The sequence below is a fragment of the Penicillium malachiteum genome (assembly GCF_028827825.1).
Source record: "Penicillium malachiteum strain IBT 17515 chromosome Unknown utg000001l:1.0-8184562.0:1.0-8186909.0, whole genome shotgun sequence".
NCBI classification, from domain to species: Eukaryota; Fungi; Ascomycota; class Eurotiomycetes; order Eurotiales; family Aspergillaceae; genus Penicillium; species Penicillium malachiteum.
The window spans coordinates 7,974,419-7,989,832 of record NW_026643094.1 but is presented as its reverse complement, the minus strand read 5'-3'; the positions used below and the strand labels follow the sequence as shown (position 1 = coordinate 7,989,832).

The window sequence follows — 15,414 nt, the reverse complement described above, 5'->3', positions numbered from 1 at the left end:
ATAAAAACAATAAATCACAAGGTATATGTCCAATGCGCCATATCCACCCAACAAATGAAGATGCTTTTTCAAACTTGGCAATGCCAGAGCTATAGATACACAAGAGATGCTCGGGTGTCAACACATCATTTAGCAGCCTTCTTGGCCTTCTTTTCCTTCTTCTCCTTTGTAGGCTTCACTGTCTCCTTCTTAGCCTCCTTCTCTTCTTTCTTCTCTTCCTTCTTCTCTGCCTTCTTCTCTGCCTTCTTCTCTTCCTTCTTCTCTGCCTTCTTCTCTTCCTTCTTGGTCTCCTTCTTGGCCTCCTTCACAACTGGCTTCTCCTCCTCCTTGCTCTCATCAGAAGACTTCTTAGCCTCCTCGGGCTTCTTGGTCTTCTTCTCTTCGGTATCCTTGGTCTCTTCACTAGACTTGGACTCGCCCTTGGTCTTCTTGGGCTTGTTCAGAACACCCTTAGGGTTGATACCCTTGCGACGGAGACGATTACGCTCGGCACGGGCAATACGCTCTGCATCCTCACCCTCCTCGAAGGGGCCGAAAGATCCACCCTCGGTGTTTCCGAGAATACCCTCCTCATCAAAGATGGGTGTCCTGTCGATCTCCTCCTCGTCATCACTGGATTCAGCCTTAGCCTTAGAGCCCTTGCGGTGAGAGTGACGGTCCTTAGAGGTGGTACCATCATCCTTAGCAGTAATAGTAGGACCAATCTTCTTCAGCTTGCAGACGTAGAAACCGTCGACGTTCTCACGGTGAGGGAAGTAACGGCGGGTGAGAGCCATCTTGGCATCGAACTTCTTGCCCATGTAGCTGATGAAACCGGGGCTACCGAAGTCACCGAGACCGGTGTCAACAATCTTGACATTGGGACGCTTGCGCAGGACATACTGCACGACAGCCTCGTTCTCCTCGACGGTAACACTGCAAGTGGAGTAAACGAGGTATCCACCAGTCTTGGAAGAGTGGTCGACGGAGTCGATAGCGGCAAGGAGCAGTTGACGCTGCATGTGGGGGATGGCAAGGAAATCACGCTCGTTCTTGGAGGTCTTTACACCAGCATCCTTGGAGATAACACCAGTACCGGTACAAGGAGCATCCAGCAAGACACGGTCGAAACCACCCATGGCCTTGGGGAAAGCGGTACGGGCATCCATGTTGGTCACAATGGTGTTCTTGCAGCCAAGACGGTGAATGTTACCAATCAGACCCTTTGCACGGGGCTTGCTGGCATCGTTCGCGATGACACAACCAGTGTTGCGCATCAGCGCAGACAGGTAGGTAGTCTTACCACCGGGGGCAGCGGCCATATCAAGAACACGCTCATTGGGCTGGGGAGCCAATGCCATGACGGGGAGGAAAGAAGAAGCAGCCTGGAGAATGTAGTGACCAGCGAGGTACTCGGGAGTAGCACCAAGAGGAACAGCAGACTCGAAAACTTGAAGTCCGACCTTGGACCACTTGCCGACGGGCTCGAGGACAACACCACGATTGATCAGGGCTTGAGCGAGAGATCGACGGTTGGTTCGCAGAGTGTTGGTACGGATAACGACAGGGCGAGGGGTCTCGTTAGCTTCGAAGAAAGCGAAAGCCTCCATGGGTGTGAACAGGTTCCAAAGCTTCTCAGCCAGGTAACGAGTGTAGCCGTAGTATGTGCAAATATCGTTGAGAACAAGATCCACGTAATCGGCGCGGGACTTGTCAGGTTGACCGAGAGTCTTGAGATCTCCCAAGATGCGAATGGTGTCGGTAATACGCTGGCGGAGTAGCTGGAGATCGGGGGCAAGGCCAGCTTGGGCCTGGTCGTTAAAGACATCGGGGCGGTCACCGGCGATGTTGGTCTGCATAGCGGCCTCCTGCAATTCCAACTCGGCTTCCTCCTCCTCCTGCTCGCGAGCAATATCAAGCTTCCGGGAAAGACCCTCGATGTTGGCAGCGGTCAACTTCTCTTCGGCATCGGACAAGTCCTCATCGTCGGAGAACATAGCTTCGCGAGGGTGATCGGCTTCGTCGTCGGAGTCCATGACCGAGTCATCCTCATCATCATCCTCCAAATCGGAAAGTCCTTCCATCTCGTCCTGGCTGTCCAATGATCCATCACTGATTCCATCCAGATCGCCGAATTCATCATCCTCCATCTCGTCCATATCTTCATCGTCGTCTTCCGAATCCGACATGGGGACGGGCTTCTTCTTATCGGCCTTCTTGGGTTCGACCTTCTTTGCGCTTGCCTTGGCGGGAGCAGGGGCAGGAGCATTGACCTTAGCCTTCTTAGGGGCGACCTTCTTAGTCGCAGGCTCTTCCTCATCGGCATCTCTTCGGCGCTTCTTAGCTGCGACAGCCTTGGATTTTGAGTCGGCCGCACTAGTCTTTTGCTTCTTCAACATAGTAATCTTTGATTCATCCAGCGGGGGCGGAGGGCCCTGCTTCTTCATACGACGTCCGACACCCATGATGAATGATATGTTCTGGTTGACTGGTTGAGAGTTGCGGCCGAACTTTTTTTCTTGGACTTTTTTCTTCGGCAGCGGTCAATGGTGGCAGTAAATAAAACACGGCAGGCGGTCAGCTGACAGCTTGGTGTTATGCCTGAAATATAAGGCGTTAATATGGGACCCACGGCTCGGGAACAACGTACAAACAACAGTATCCTGGCATCTTGTACAGCTGACTCTTCCTCTCTTTCTCTATTCCTTGTAATATCATTCTCCTTTTTTCATATTGTGTCATATTTTGGACCCTGCCTAATTCCACTCCGCCATCATGTCGGAACTGAGCTTTGCCAAATCTTTTCTCTCCGCACTCGACTCTCGTCCCATCAAGCTGCGGGCTGACCATGTCTTCGACCCTGAACAAATTGGGCTGCGTGTGCCTGTAAGCACTTCATTGCCGTGATATTGAAATACTCAAATATGTGGTATAAAGTGTATCTATATGATCATGATTTAACAACGTCAACAGTACACTCTCCCCCGCCTTCAAGCCCCGCATCCCGAGATGCCCAAGAAAGCCAGAGCAGCACAAGCACCAGGCTCCTCCAAATCTATCACTGTTAACGTGAAGTCCGCTCGCAACCCCGCTCTCGAATTCTCTCTCCCCAAAGTTCCTCTCAGTACGACGTCTGTGCAAGACCTGAAAGATGCCGTCAAGCAGCGTGTTACAGATGCGCAAGGAAACCCTGTGGCACTGGACAAGATCAAGATCCTTTACCGCCGCAAGCCTATTCCAGGAACTGGAAAGACAGTAGCAGAGATTCTGGCAGATGAGCCGGAGATGTTGATTGGCGGTAAGGAGGTTGAATTTGGGGTTATGATCATCGGAGGAGCCAAGACAATCGAGATTGAGGAGGCTCAACCGGCTGCAGAGCCACGAGATGTATCTCCACCCAAGCCTGCTGTTGGACCTAGTGGTGCCGAAGTTGTGCAAACGGAAGCTTTTTGGAATGATCTCCAGGGTTACCTTGAGCAGCGATTGAAGGATGATCAAGAGGCCAAGAGATTAAGGGAATTATTCAAGAGCTCATGGAGCTCGAGTCAGTGAAGTGGGGGAATTTCATTCCCGAGTTAGACATCTCTAATTGAAGTGTCACATAATGACAAGTTTCATAATACCCATTATTGGTTAATTTTCAAATGCAATCTCCCAAGCCCAGGGAACTATTGATATATTGATTCCGAGTCCAATGGTTCCAAGGTTGTTATACACACACAGCTCTTCAGGAGGATGAAAAAAACAAAACCCACTTCCCAACTTGAAAATCTTGGATATCAAACCAGACGCAGAACACCAACTTGAAGGAGCAAGCTCCATTGGAAATCAGCCAAATAAGATCACAAACAATGCAGTCTGTCGAGGGCGGGCCATATCACACACCAAGGTATGCACCGAAGCAAAGGCAAAGCTAAAATGTGGAATGGGAAAAAAGAAAATACATGATCAGAAATGTACGCCAGAGAATCGTCGCGAGAAAGGCTTATTATCAGCGTCAGGTTCAAAAGTACACATGTAGAAGAAAGAGAAAACCACATAGAAGAGTACCATATGCCAGGAAGCTGGACAGGACACCTTTGTAAATGCTCAAAAAAAGAAATGGTCCGGCCAATCGCTCATCCGGTCCCGGGGATCATATCGCGAGAAGACTGAAGAAAGATACAAGATGGGTAGGGCAAAAAAAAGAGGAAGAAAAAGAAAATCATACAAGGCCATCGTCTCATCGTTCGTTTCATCTCGAGAAAACCTTGACTACACCGTCGCCACCACCGCTGATGACCCAGCGTCCATCACGGCTCCAGGAGACGGAGCATACACCCTCACCGCGCATCAGTCGGTGACTGGTCAACTCCTGGGTGCAGCTACGCTTCTCGAGATTCCAAAATCGCAGGCTAGCATCATGGCCAGCCGAAACGAGCTCACGTCCATCCGGGGATAATGAAAGTGAAGCAATTGCGGCTGGGTGAGCCAGCATTGTATACGTGCATTGACCTATAGATGGGGCATTGTCAGACTATGAATCGAGAAAAATTGGTAAAGAAATGAGAGGTGTCACTTACCACTGTTGGCATCGAAGAAGCGAATGTATCGGTCTTCGTAACCACTTATAATCACACCTTCCACACTACTAGAACCAGTAGCCCCGTGGACTACTTCCTCCTCCGCCATTGTACGGTTAGGGTCCAGATGAGCGGATCCGTCAAACCCAATGGTGCTGGTCACAATTGAGTTCACACCAGTTGAGGGAGTCCCGTCATATGTTTCAAGACTGGCCATTCCCACAATCTCCTCGCCAGTTCTTGTATCATATACAAGAACAGATGCATCGGTGTACGAAACAACAAAGTTAACACCAGCCAGAGACAACGGACTGATGCATGTGGGAGAAGGCGAATCGGTGCGAACGATATGATGAACGAGAGAGAAAATGGAAGGGCGTAGTTGTGGCAACACTCGGCTGTGGAGAAGATGGGAAATTGGAGCCAGACGAGATCGAGTTCGCACGTCGGCTTCCACCTTGGCGCCTTGAGCTAGCCTGGGGAGTGGAGACGAGTGGAGGGGGACTGACAGCCCAGATCAAAATGCGGCCATCTGCAGCACCCGATGCCAGCAAAATACGATCAGCACCACCATAGTGGCTGCATGAATCCCCGAAGACAGAACCTGCCGTCCCCGGGAAGCACACAGAGTCCCCACACGGCATCTGTGTGACCATCCAAGGTAGCTTTAGGATCAACCCGGCCACGCTCCCATACTCGGACACTGGCATCCTGCCCACCTGAGAAAACCCAACCATCGCCTAGAGCGCGACCACCATTGGAGATGTTCTGCGAAGGTGAGCAGGCCGCCAGTGAGGTGACTGCACCCGCATGACCTCGGTGTGTGAAGTAGCTAGTAATGTCCAAATCATTGCTAGAACTTGGGCCATGAGCTCCAAAGGTACCGTAGGTTGCCGGGATGATCCAACGCTTGATTGTTCCATCATCACTGCATGTGCATATTTCAGGCTCGGATGGGCTACCACCGCCAGTAAAGATTACAGAACGGATCACATCCAAGTGTCCGCGGAGAGCGAATCGAACTTTGAAGTTGGTATCCTGTTGGCCGAACCCAGCGGCAAAATCTCGAGTGTCCGAGGCTCCCTCACTCTTGCGCCGAGACCCAGAGCTCTTTCGTCGATGGGAGAGTGACCCACCACGAGAGGGGGATTTACCACGAACGAAGTTGGCGTTGGGGAAGGCATCGGTATCTGGGCGATGAGGTGGCATTGGCTCGGTAACCTGTTCGTTTTCTGTCGGTTCATCGAAGTTCCAACCGTCCATATCCTGAGCTCGCTCTTCAGTCCCCCTTTGCGATGGTAATTCTTCTTTCACGGCTACTTGGGGTCCTTGGCCCTCGTAAGGTGTCTGTGAGTCCATCGCATGCTCGTCAGACAAGCCTTGCTCGTACGCCTGCTTTCGTCCATCAATGGCAGCCATAGGGTTTTGCTGATCAATCTGTCTTCGGTCCATAGCCTCTCGAGGTGCCGAGCCGGGACCATATTGGTTAGTAGGCCGAGCCATGGGTCCATTCTCCGCATACTGGTTACCGACAGATTGGTGGTTTGGGAGCATAATCTCTCGCGCCATCATCTGATTCGCCTTGTGTCGTTGCTGTTGCTGAAGGTATGCTTCTTCCAGGCTGTGCTGCGACAGTTGTGGGTTCGCATAGAGGTGGCTTGCGAGATCAGGATCGCTAAGGTCCGGAGGAGGGTGAGATGTAGGAATTACATGATAGGCGATTTCTTGTGAACACTTCGATAGATAGACTCGCGACTTATCCCGCTCATCCTCGTGGCCGAATTCATTCAAGCTGGGGTCCTCTGGGTTCGCATCTACATTTGGGTTCGGCCGTTGTTCTGCGAAAAAAGCAAAAAGTATCAGTATGCAAACGTTCAACAAGAGACAAGAGAAATGTATTAAAAGTCGCAATGAACCACGTACCTTTTAGGAACTGCACGCTCTCGCGCGCGATCTCCTTAGGGTCTTTGGCATCCTCAATGCTCTCATTGTTTAAGAGCTGCTTCACCTTCTCCCGCTCCCTTTTCAATGCCGTTTCCATCAGTCGAACATGCTTGCCCAGAGACTCGTGAAGTCGCCGGCTAGTTCGCAGCTCTCCCTCCAAACGGCCGATACGAGACTTCATTTCCGCGCGCTCGATCTCCCAGGCATTTCGATCGCGCTCGTGTCGGTGCCATTCTGTTTGCAGAAACCGCATCACACCTGGTAACTCGCAAGTCAGTCTCTAGTCTCCAACCGATGGTTCTATGGGGGGTAAACTCACCCTGGAGCGTGTACTCCGTCCCCTGCGGGTGACCGCCATTGGACGGTCCGTCGCCCATTGCCGCGGGCATTCCAACTCCAGCCATGGGGGATTGAGATTGCCAGGCCATATACAGTTCAGACGTTCAGTATGCGATGATGTTGAGGTTAGACTGGGTGGGCGTAGCTGAGGATGTCGAGGTCGAAGCCGTCCGGTGGCTCAAGAGCGTCCAAGCGTCGGGGCTTGGGAGCTTCTAGCGTTCTCCTGACCCGTCGTATCCACCAGTAAGCGAAGATGGAGGTCCCCCAGGGGGGCGACAACGGCAGGGGGAACCGCGTTCCACGCCGTTCCGACCGGATAAAAGGATAGAGAATATCCAGGTAAAATATCAGGGAAAAGAAGGCCAATGATTTCCGGTAAAACGATCTAAGTGTCTCGTTTGTTATGGGTTCAATGTTGGGAGTGGCTTTTCGGGGGGGGCACACCCTCACGTGGTGTTCACCGCCTGCTGTCACGGGAAGTTAGAGTCCAGACCTTGTATGGAGTAGTAGGAATAGTAGGAGTAAAATGAGTTGTAGTAATAGGAAAAGATGAAATAAAAGAATGATTGGAGTTTTTGACTTGAGATTGACTGAGAATAATCATAAAAAATTGCATCAAATCAAATCACGACATTTCTACGTTGATATAAATAGTCTGAGACCTTCCAAGGTTCACTTACATAGACCTTATCCTTGCATGTTGGTGCCTTGTTTATAAGGCCGCAGATATCCCGTGATCCACCTTAAATACTATGATTCAAATGCGCAAGAGTCAATTCATGTGAGGTTTTTTTTTGGATTTGAGAGATATCTTCCAAACATTTACTATAATTGCACTGAGTAGAAATCTAATTGACTACTAATTGTAGTACTAGTGGTCAACTTGAACTTGAACTGTACATAGTACTACTACATAATAGTATTAGTACCTGCATAATTTGAACCCCACTCCGAGTCGCAGTACTATATATACTAGAACTGTGACTTGAAGTACTAGAACTTGAACTTCAAGTTGAAGTTCAAAGGTCCAGCACCTGGACATCGATGCCACACACTAGGTATGCCCAGGTGGATTACATACTAACTAGGTATTCGGTTTGATTTACTAGCTAGCATTTTGAAAGTTGCAAGATCACTTGAGATATCTTTCCATGTGCACCTGGAGGTCAAGTGTTTGAAAATTCTTGAATTAAATTATTATCATCAGCCTATGATTCACCCCCAATGAAACCATCCTCATCACGATCCTGTCCATACAAGACCTCGCAGACACCGCCGACCGGGATATCCATAACCGCATCAGTTCCTTCACTCCAAATTTCAGGCCAATTAACCTTGCGATTTTGAGGACCCATAATCTGATACGAGGTTGCGCCCGGCTTCATTTTCGTCGCTCCACCCGGTCTTCGTCGCGCTTTGCCATCAATGACCGCGACATTAGCGACATCATCGACAATATTCTCGATGCTGTTCATGGGCAATGTGAGATAGCCCGTGTTATAAGAGGCTAGCGCGATATAGATGTACACGATCGACATGACTAGCCAGGAAGGGATTGCGAGAGACCACCAGCGATTAGGATAGTAGTATATCCCGAGCTGATGTAGAAATGGGGATGGGAGGTATGACCAGAGGAGATAAATTACTAGAAGCGCGGGGAATGTTAGCCTCATCCACGTACAACAGCAATGGGCGCGAAGACACAGAGATGCCAATCTCGAAAGGGTTGTTCATGATTTTTGAAGACTCACAGAAAGCAAGGGAAGAAGCCAAGTAAAGCACAAATCCATAGTACTCGTAGGTTGGGACTTTTGGGCTTGCGCGAGGGACCGTAGTGGCCCTGCGGGCTGATTTGGCTACAGCGGCCTCCGTATCATTGGGAGTCTCCACATCCGAGCTATCGGGGGTTGTTGGACGTGATGTTGTAGTAGAGAATGGCGGTCGGAGAAGGGATGTCAAGGAAGGTGAGGGTGGTAGTGGCGTGGGTGGCCGATTGTAAAAGGGGGGCGCAAAGGCATTAGGCCCGTGAAGAGAGCTGGATGACTGACGAAAAGGATGGTGTCGGCCAATTTCGTCCGCAGAGTTCTCGGATTCGGTATCGGAAAGAGACTGAGGGTCTAGCGAGTAGTGAGATTGGAAATCCGCATCGTCTTCTACCTCGATCTCCTCGTAGCCGGGTGAGGTGACGCTTTCATCCTCTGGGAAGGCGCATGGATCTGTGGGCGAGACCAGCTCGTCCAATAGAGGCGGGAATGGCTGCTTAGACTCGAATGAAGGCTCAAGCCCTGGCTCCTTTGAGGCTGAATCCTCATCCATGGGAATTTTTGATGAATATAGTGAAGCTGGGAGCTGTTTATTGCCGGGCGGCGCAAAACCCGGGGAACGGGACTCACCAGTTGACATCACTAAGAATGCTCTAATCTTCTTAGTGGAACCTTGAGTGTAAGAAAGTATACTAAGTAGGCCTGAATAATGATTAAGAGTTCATATACAAGAGACGTGTTATTTGTTCATCGTTCCTTCAAAATCCAACCGCAGGTATAGTATACATTTTCAGTTTAGCTGACACCGTCCGAATCATCCCCTGTATCTTCTTCGCAGAAGGGAACTTGGTAGAAAATGCCTCCAATAGTTCGATTGCTAGATCTAGATCATCGAGAGCCCTGCTATGATCTAATACCAGCGTATATTCGTCTGCTTGAGCAGTGGAGGTGTACATAAGTGAAAGTGCCGAGTTAAAGATGGCCACAAGATTCAACCAATTGTAGGCAAAACGACGCTGCCTGTGAAGATTGATGGCTTGACGTATTGCCATACCTGATGCTTCAGCCAAGATTTTCATCTTTGGGAGATCTAAATTGGGGCTTAATGGTGATGGTCGATAAAGCATTATGACATGAGTGTAGTAATTCAGATCAAACCAGCTCGTACATAGATGAGGTACCTTCGATTGAAGATCAGGTAAAGGGAACGGCATACTGCGACGCCATTCCAGTAAGCGTTTATGGAGGACCTGAACAGTTTTCTCTCGAGCCTCTTGACTTTGATGATGACTATATTTTGGAGAGTGAACTTGGGTTCCAATGTCACTAGCGATTCTCCGGAGAGCGAGTATATGTAATGGCACAGCCATGGTAGATGGCTCCAAGGTAGCGATGGACGATATGCCATCCGGTTTGATATTTTCATCATCCACATCAGCAAAGGGCTAAAGAAATGTTAGCGATGCCACAACACGATTATATGACAGAAACAATTTTACATACCTTGACAGTAATATCAATATCCTGTATTGCAAAAGGACGACCCAGAGCCAGAGAAACTACTCTAAATGGAAATTAGAGTTAGATATGCACGACAGAAGGGATGAATATCTTACCTGTCCATCATATAGAGGCAGAAAAATATTCTCTTCTGCTGCTCAGCTGCATCCACAGTTAGTGATTGATAGACTTCTGCTGTATGAAGCCCCATTCCAATTGCCATTCGAGCGGCAACCCCGACAAGAAACCAAGTATCTGTAAATGCCCACTTTGTTAGAGGTTCTATTTTAAGAGAATGGAATTTTTTAGATCTCTTGTACATACTGGGTCCAACTTTATTGAAGAATGAATATGAAACCTGGAGCATCAAGACTTCCAGCCCAGCCTGATTCAGGCAAGCATTCCCGAGTCAGAAGTGTGATTTAGTGAGAATTTAAGGGTTACTTTAGGTGGTTCTTACCAAGTCACCACAGCCCATTGCTGATTCAAAATGTTTCATGGCCTTGTTGAAAAATTGCACAGATTCCGTTTCATCCATGAGGGAGACCGAACAGTAAGTTGTGGAGCCGATTGCCAGCACCATCCAGATTCGGAATTGCCACAAAGAGGACTGCGCGAGGGGATCTAGAGGGTCCGCGTATATTCTCCAAAGTACACTCTCGAATTCGTTTTTCCTGATCATCGGATAAAGGGTATGAGAATGAGCAAAATAAAACTCCAGAATATAGCTAATATGCGAGGGCTCCAGTAGCGTGAGATCACTGGTAGTTTGTTCTCCGAATTCCTCAATCGTCGTCTCTTCCAAGATGGAATTCAAGGGCAAAGGGCTGGTTACTGAAGGGTGCATCTCGAAGAATATTGGATTGAGATTTGACGTATCGTGGTCGGCTGTATGATTTTGTGGCTGGTTATCGTCAACATCCCCATCAAAGATGAATCCATCTTGATCTGGAGATAATCGTTGTAGAACGGTCTGTGTAAGTTTCGCAAAGGAGAGGCCCGAGGAGGAGCCTAGGTATCTTTCTGCGGCGGCTTCTAAAGAGAGCAGCCTGAGCTCTTCAGATAGGTCGTTCGTTCTTGGCACAGAAACACGTCCGTTATAAGGTGGAGTGGGTATTGGATCAAACCCGGGAGCTGCATTTCCATCGGATGGAAGATGGGGAGATAGATTTGTGCCGTTATCTGAATTTATTAGGTCGTCACCAAGCTCTGTCAACTGAATCTCTGCGTCGTCGTTCCATGAATACGGCGGCTCGTTTTGGGTCGTTTTCCGGGTCAACACTTCGGCGAGTCTCTGCTCCAGTTCCTTGACTCTGTGTTCAAGTTGACGCACATAACTATTGAAATTAGTCTTTCAGAATTCGAGCTGGAAAATGGTTATTTCTCACACAATCGGGTATGACGCTACTTGAGCTTCGTCATTCAGAAAGCTGCACGCGACTTTGGCATGTTTACAGGCATGACATTGAGGGAGAGTTTTGTCACAACGCTTTTTCCGACGATGACATCGCTTGCAAGAATTCTCTGCTCGGGCAGCTGATTCCAGCATGACTCTCGACATGCAAGGGGACTGGGAAAGAAGGATGGCGGGGAAGATAAGGCCAAAGTTCGTATGCTAGCGATTGACTTATCTTGGCTTGTTTAGCTCAATCTTTGCTGATGATGCGTCATATGTCTGGTGTAATTTAACAAGACGATCAAATGCTTTACATCAGCATCGAAGTTAAGCCTTCCAACTCCTCCATACGGAACATACAACGTTGTGAAAATTCCAACATCAACTCCACAAGAGTCAAGAGTCACAAACAATGGACCTCGTGCGGAGATATTCCCAATAATCCAATCAGAATACAACGATTTATCATGAGTGGGGTAACTGCTAGCGGATGTGGGGAAGCATCTTGTGTATGTACGAAGTCAACTGGTTTATTGTCTACAAAACAGGGATTTTGGGCATTTATGATCCATGAAGTATTGAATCATCGATTTCTATCATACACCACGAGCGCATAATGGAGTTTGCTAAGTATTGCTTGCGGCGCAATTTATGCCTACTTGAAGATTCGAAATCTCGCAAGCCTTTAAAGTGGGAAGCCCGTGGAAAACACAACAGTCCTGCAATAGGGGATTCCTTTTTTCTTAAACGGCAAACAGGAGTAAGAATAAGATTCCAGAAATGGATCCTTGGAAGCTTTGGGTGAGCTTACTTATGTTTTAGAAAGTTTATACCCAAGTTTTCAATCGCTGACTCGGACCTTCGAATGTTCGGCCACGCCGCTCATCATCATGATCTCTTGGCTATGGTGGTCGGACGATGCGACGCGGCGATCAAGCTTCAGAGAATTGCTAATATAAATCAAAAGAACTGAGCTCAGTTCGGAAAAATTCATCTGGTCGCTCCTTTGGCGAAAACTGCTCCATATTTCCAATCATCCTTGATATCGAAATGTCATCTAACGGCCAGTCTTTCCTCCTCGACCCCGAGAAGCGTACAGGGGCAACTCACTACTCTCACGCCCGAGTCGTCAAACCATCCACTCACCACACTATCTATGTCTCGGGAATTGCGGCAGTCAAGCCAGACGGAACATACGAAGGAGTTATCGAACATGCCGACGGAAGTTTTACAGCGGATGTGAAGGAACAAACCGCTGCTGTTCTGCGTCGAATCGACAGCATTATCCAAGGTGCATCCAACGGCAAAGCCAATCTTTACAATATCGTTGACACTACTGTTTACATCTTGGATATGAAGACTCAATATGCGGGAATGAATGAAGAGTGGAACAAAATCTGGTCGGATCGTGCGAGTGCCCCAAGTCGAGCAACTATCGGAGTCAAAGAGCTTCCGGATCCTCGTTTTATGGTTGAGATAAAAGCAACAGCAATTTTTGGGGCATAGAAGCCTTGAAAACCCTTGAATTCAAGTCTTGATGAATCATTCGAGGATTATCCATGCATGTATGCATTCAGAGGCTCAAAAGGCTGGCTATATTAAGCATCAATCGATTTATTACCGATTTCGCTCCTGCCTTACTTCTAGAGACTACTTCTTACTATTGGATTGAGATTTAATATGCATATGACTGTCGAGTGCGTGCCTATCGAGTCTCCAAAATTGTCTCAATATTCCAATGTTTGGCCACTGCCAGTAAAGATTTAGTTAATGACTGACTCACTGTTTAGTACCTACCATTTGAAGCTGAGTCATTGAGAAGCAAAGAAACATTGAAATCAGAGAGATAGGATGTAATTTCTAATATCAAACAGACATGAGTCATGAATGATTAAATTGGGTGCCCATGATAACGCTAATCAAAAGTGGTTTCGCGTCATAAGGAAATCCGAGGCGTATAGATAGCAGTGTCGGACAGTCCGACAATGAACATTTCACCTTTCAGGTTCAAGTTCCGATACGTTTTTGTGTGCGTCAAAAATCTCAACAGCTTTAAATAGATCCAATACAGGAGAATACTTGCACAAAAATCCATCAACTTCGAGCTACTCATCCTTTTCTCCCATCATGACTGAAATCAACATCGCCGATCATTTGAGCCTCCCGACACTAGTGTCTGGGAATTATCTCTTGGCGTTGATACCTTTATTTCTATACTTCATCTACAAAGTGAGTCTGAATGATACTCATATAGTAACTGGGTCAAGACTGAATATGTCAACAGTGTACCCTTGCAACGGATATCCCACATATCAAGGGCCTTCCGGAGATTCCCGGTGCGATCCCAGTCTTTGGCCATCTCCTCAAGCTGGGAGATGATCATGCAAGCGTGTGTGAAGGCTGGTGGCGCCAATATGGCCACTCAGTCTTTCAGATCAAGTTAGGCAATACGCGGGCCGTGGTAGTTAACTCTTTTGAAGACTGTCGTAAAATGCTTCTCGGGCATCAAAATGCCATCATTGATCGACCTAAGCTTTACACCTTTCATGGTGTCGTGAGTAGTACTCAGGGATTTACGATCGGGTCTTCACCTTGGGACGAGTCATGCAAGAAGAAGCGCAAGGCAGCAGGAACTGCCTTAGGTCGACCAGCTCTCCGCAACTATTACCCAATGTTTGATTTGGAGAGTTACTGTATTGTGCGAGATCTCCACCGGGATAGCGGGAATGGCAACATCGAGTTGAACGTCCGCCCATACATCCAACGGTTCGCGCTCAACACAACCTTGACTTTGTGCTACGGTATTCGCATGGATGCTGTGTATGACGATCTCTTACGTGAGATCCTTGAGGTTGGCTCGGCTATTTCCCTTCTTCGTAGTGCCTCGGAGAATCTGCAAGACTATATCCCTATCTTACGGTACATGCCGAACAACGAGAAGACTGCTCGATCAAAGCAGCTACGCGACCGTCGGGATGCTTATCTGAATCTCCTACTGGATAAAGTGCGGGAGATGATCAAGAAAGGCACTGATAAGCCTTGCATTTCTGCGGCTATTCTGAAGGATGAAGAGACAAAGTTGACTGGAGTGGAAGTATCTTCCATCTGCTTGTCATTGGTGTCGGGTGGTTTTGAAACTATCCCTGGTACACTGACATCGGCTATTGGTTCCCTTTCCACTCCTGAAGGGCAAGTCTGGCAAGACCGTGCCTATGAAGATATTAAGCGATATTATCCCGATGTTCGGGATGCGTGGACCAGCTGCATTTCCGATGAGAAAGTGCCATACGTGAACGCCATTATCAAGGAGGCTGGCCGATACTATACAGTCAGCTCTATGAGCCTGCCTAGAAAGACGGTCACGGAGGTGAACTGGAATGGGGCAATCATTCCACCAAAGACGATGGTGTTGATTAATGCCCAGGCAGGGAATCATGGTAAGTACCTAAAATCTACCTTGAAATTAGTTAAAGTTTGTCTAACATTTCAACCTAGATGTGGATCACTTTGGATCAAATGGAGGCAAGTTTGATCCTGAAAGATGGCTCAAATCTCTGGACCCTCCTGAAGAAAGTGAAGTGAGCGGTTTGCCTCACTTGAGTTTCGGATCCGGATCTCGCGCTTGTTCTGGCCAGTTCATTGCATCCAGACTGTTGTATTCTGCACTTATTCGACTTCTCTCCTCCTACAAAATTGTCGCCAGCGAAGTTAGTCCACCCAACACGGACTATGTGGAGTACAATCAGTTCAAAACTGCATTAGTTGCCATTCCCAGGGATTTCAAAGTGCGATTAATTCCCAGAGACGACGCAGTCAGATCTGAATGTTTGAACCTGGCCGAGATGAGAACTAAGGAGCACTACAAAGAGTAATTTTATGTGATGAACTGAGTATTTTGTATATCTCAGGTCAAAAATTGAAGTTGCGTCGC

The 15,414-nt window shown here is 48.1% G+C and overlaps 6 protein-coding genes across 6 annotated transcripts; 3 read left to right on the top strand and 3 right to left on the bottom strand.

Annotated features, from left to right (window-relative positions):
* Positions 1-125: 125 nt before the first annotated feature.
* N7483_002961 (rRNA (cytosine-C5-)-methyltransferase NOP2) lies at positions 126-2,444 on the bottom strand (the record flags this gene model as incomplete). Its single annotated transcript, XM_057086398.1, has 1 exon — positions 126-2,444. One exon carries the CDS (start codon positions 2,442-2,444, stop codon positions 126-128), a length of 2,319 nt encoding a protein of 772 aa, XP_056952547.1.
* A 310-nt stretch (positions 2,445-2,754) lies between these two features.
* Positions 2,755-3,531, top strand: N7483_002960 (uncharacterized protein; the record flags this gene model as incomplete). The annotated part of the gene is made up of 2 exons (XM_057086397.1): positions 2,755-2,865; positions 2,953-3,531. The coding sequence occupies 2 exons, from the start codon at positions 2,755-2,757 to the stop codon at positions 3,529-3,531; spliced, it is 690 nt and encodes a 229-aa protein (XP_056952546.1).
* Positions 3,532-4,213: 682 nt separating this feature from the next.
* On the bottom strand, positions 4,214-6,913 carry N7483_002959 (cell differentiation and development protein Fsr1; the record flags this gene model as incomplete). The annotated part of the gene is made up of 6 exons (XM_057086396.1): positions 4,214-4,473; positions 4,542-4,852; positions 4,971-5,120; positions 5,146-6,379; positions 6,465-6,743; positions 6,805-6,913. 6 exons carry the CDS (start codon positions 6,911-6,913, stop codon positions 4,214-4,216), a joined length of 2,343 nt encoding a protein of 780 aa, XP_056952545.1.
* Positions 6,914-8,032: 1,119 nt separating this feature from the next.
* N7483_002958 (uncharacterized protein) lies at positions 8,033-11,636 on the bottom strand (the record flags this gene model as incomplete). Its single annotated transcript, XM_057086395.1, has 8 exons — positions 8,033-8,469; positions 8,576-9,240; positions 9,374-10,032; positions 10,091-10,151; positions 10,204-10,342; positions 10,412-10,472; positions 10,548-11,424; positions 11,476-11,636. 8 exons carry the CDS (start codon positions 11,634-11,636, stop codon positions 8,033-8,035), a joined length of 3,060 nt encoding a protein of 1,019 aa, XP_056952544.1.
* Positions 11,637-12,533: 897 nt separating this feature from the next.
* On the top strand, positions 12,534-12,989 carry N7483_002957 (RidA family protein; the record flags this gene model as incomplete). The annotated part of the gene is made up of 1 exon (XM_057086394.1): positions 12,534-12,989. The coding sequence occupies one exon, from the start codon at positions 12,534-12,536 to the stop codon at positions 12,987-12,989; it is 456 nt and encodes a 151-aa protein (XP_056952543.1).
* Positions 12,990-13,610: 621 nt separating this feature from the next.
* On the top strand, positions 13,611-15,355 carry N7483_002956 (cytochrome P450; the record flags this gene model as incomplete). Its single annotated transcript, XM_057086393.1, has 3 exons — positions 13,611-13,712; positions 13,768-14,920; positions 14,979-15,355. 3 exons carry the CDS (start codon positions 13,611-13,613, stop codon positions 15,353-15,355), a joined length of 1,632 nt encoding a protein of 543 aa, XP_056952542.1.
* Positions 15,356-15,414: the final 59 nt, after the last annotated feature.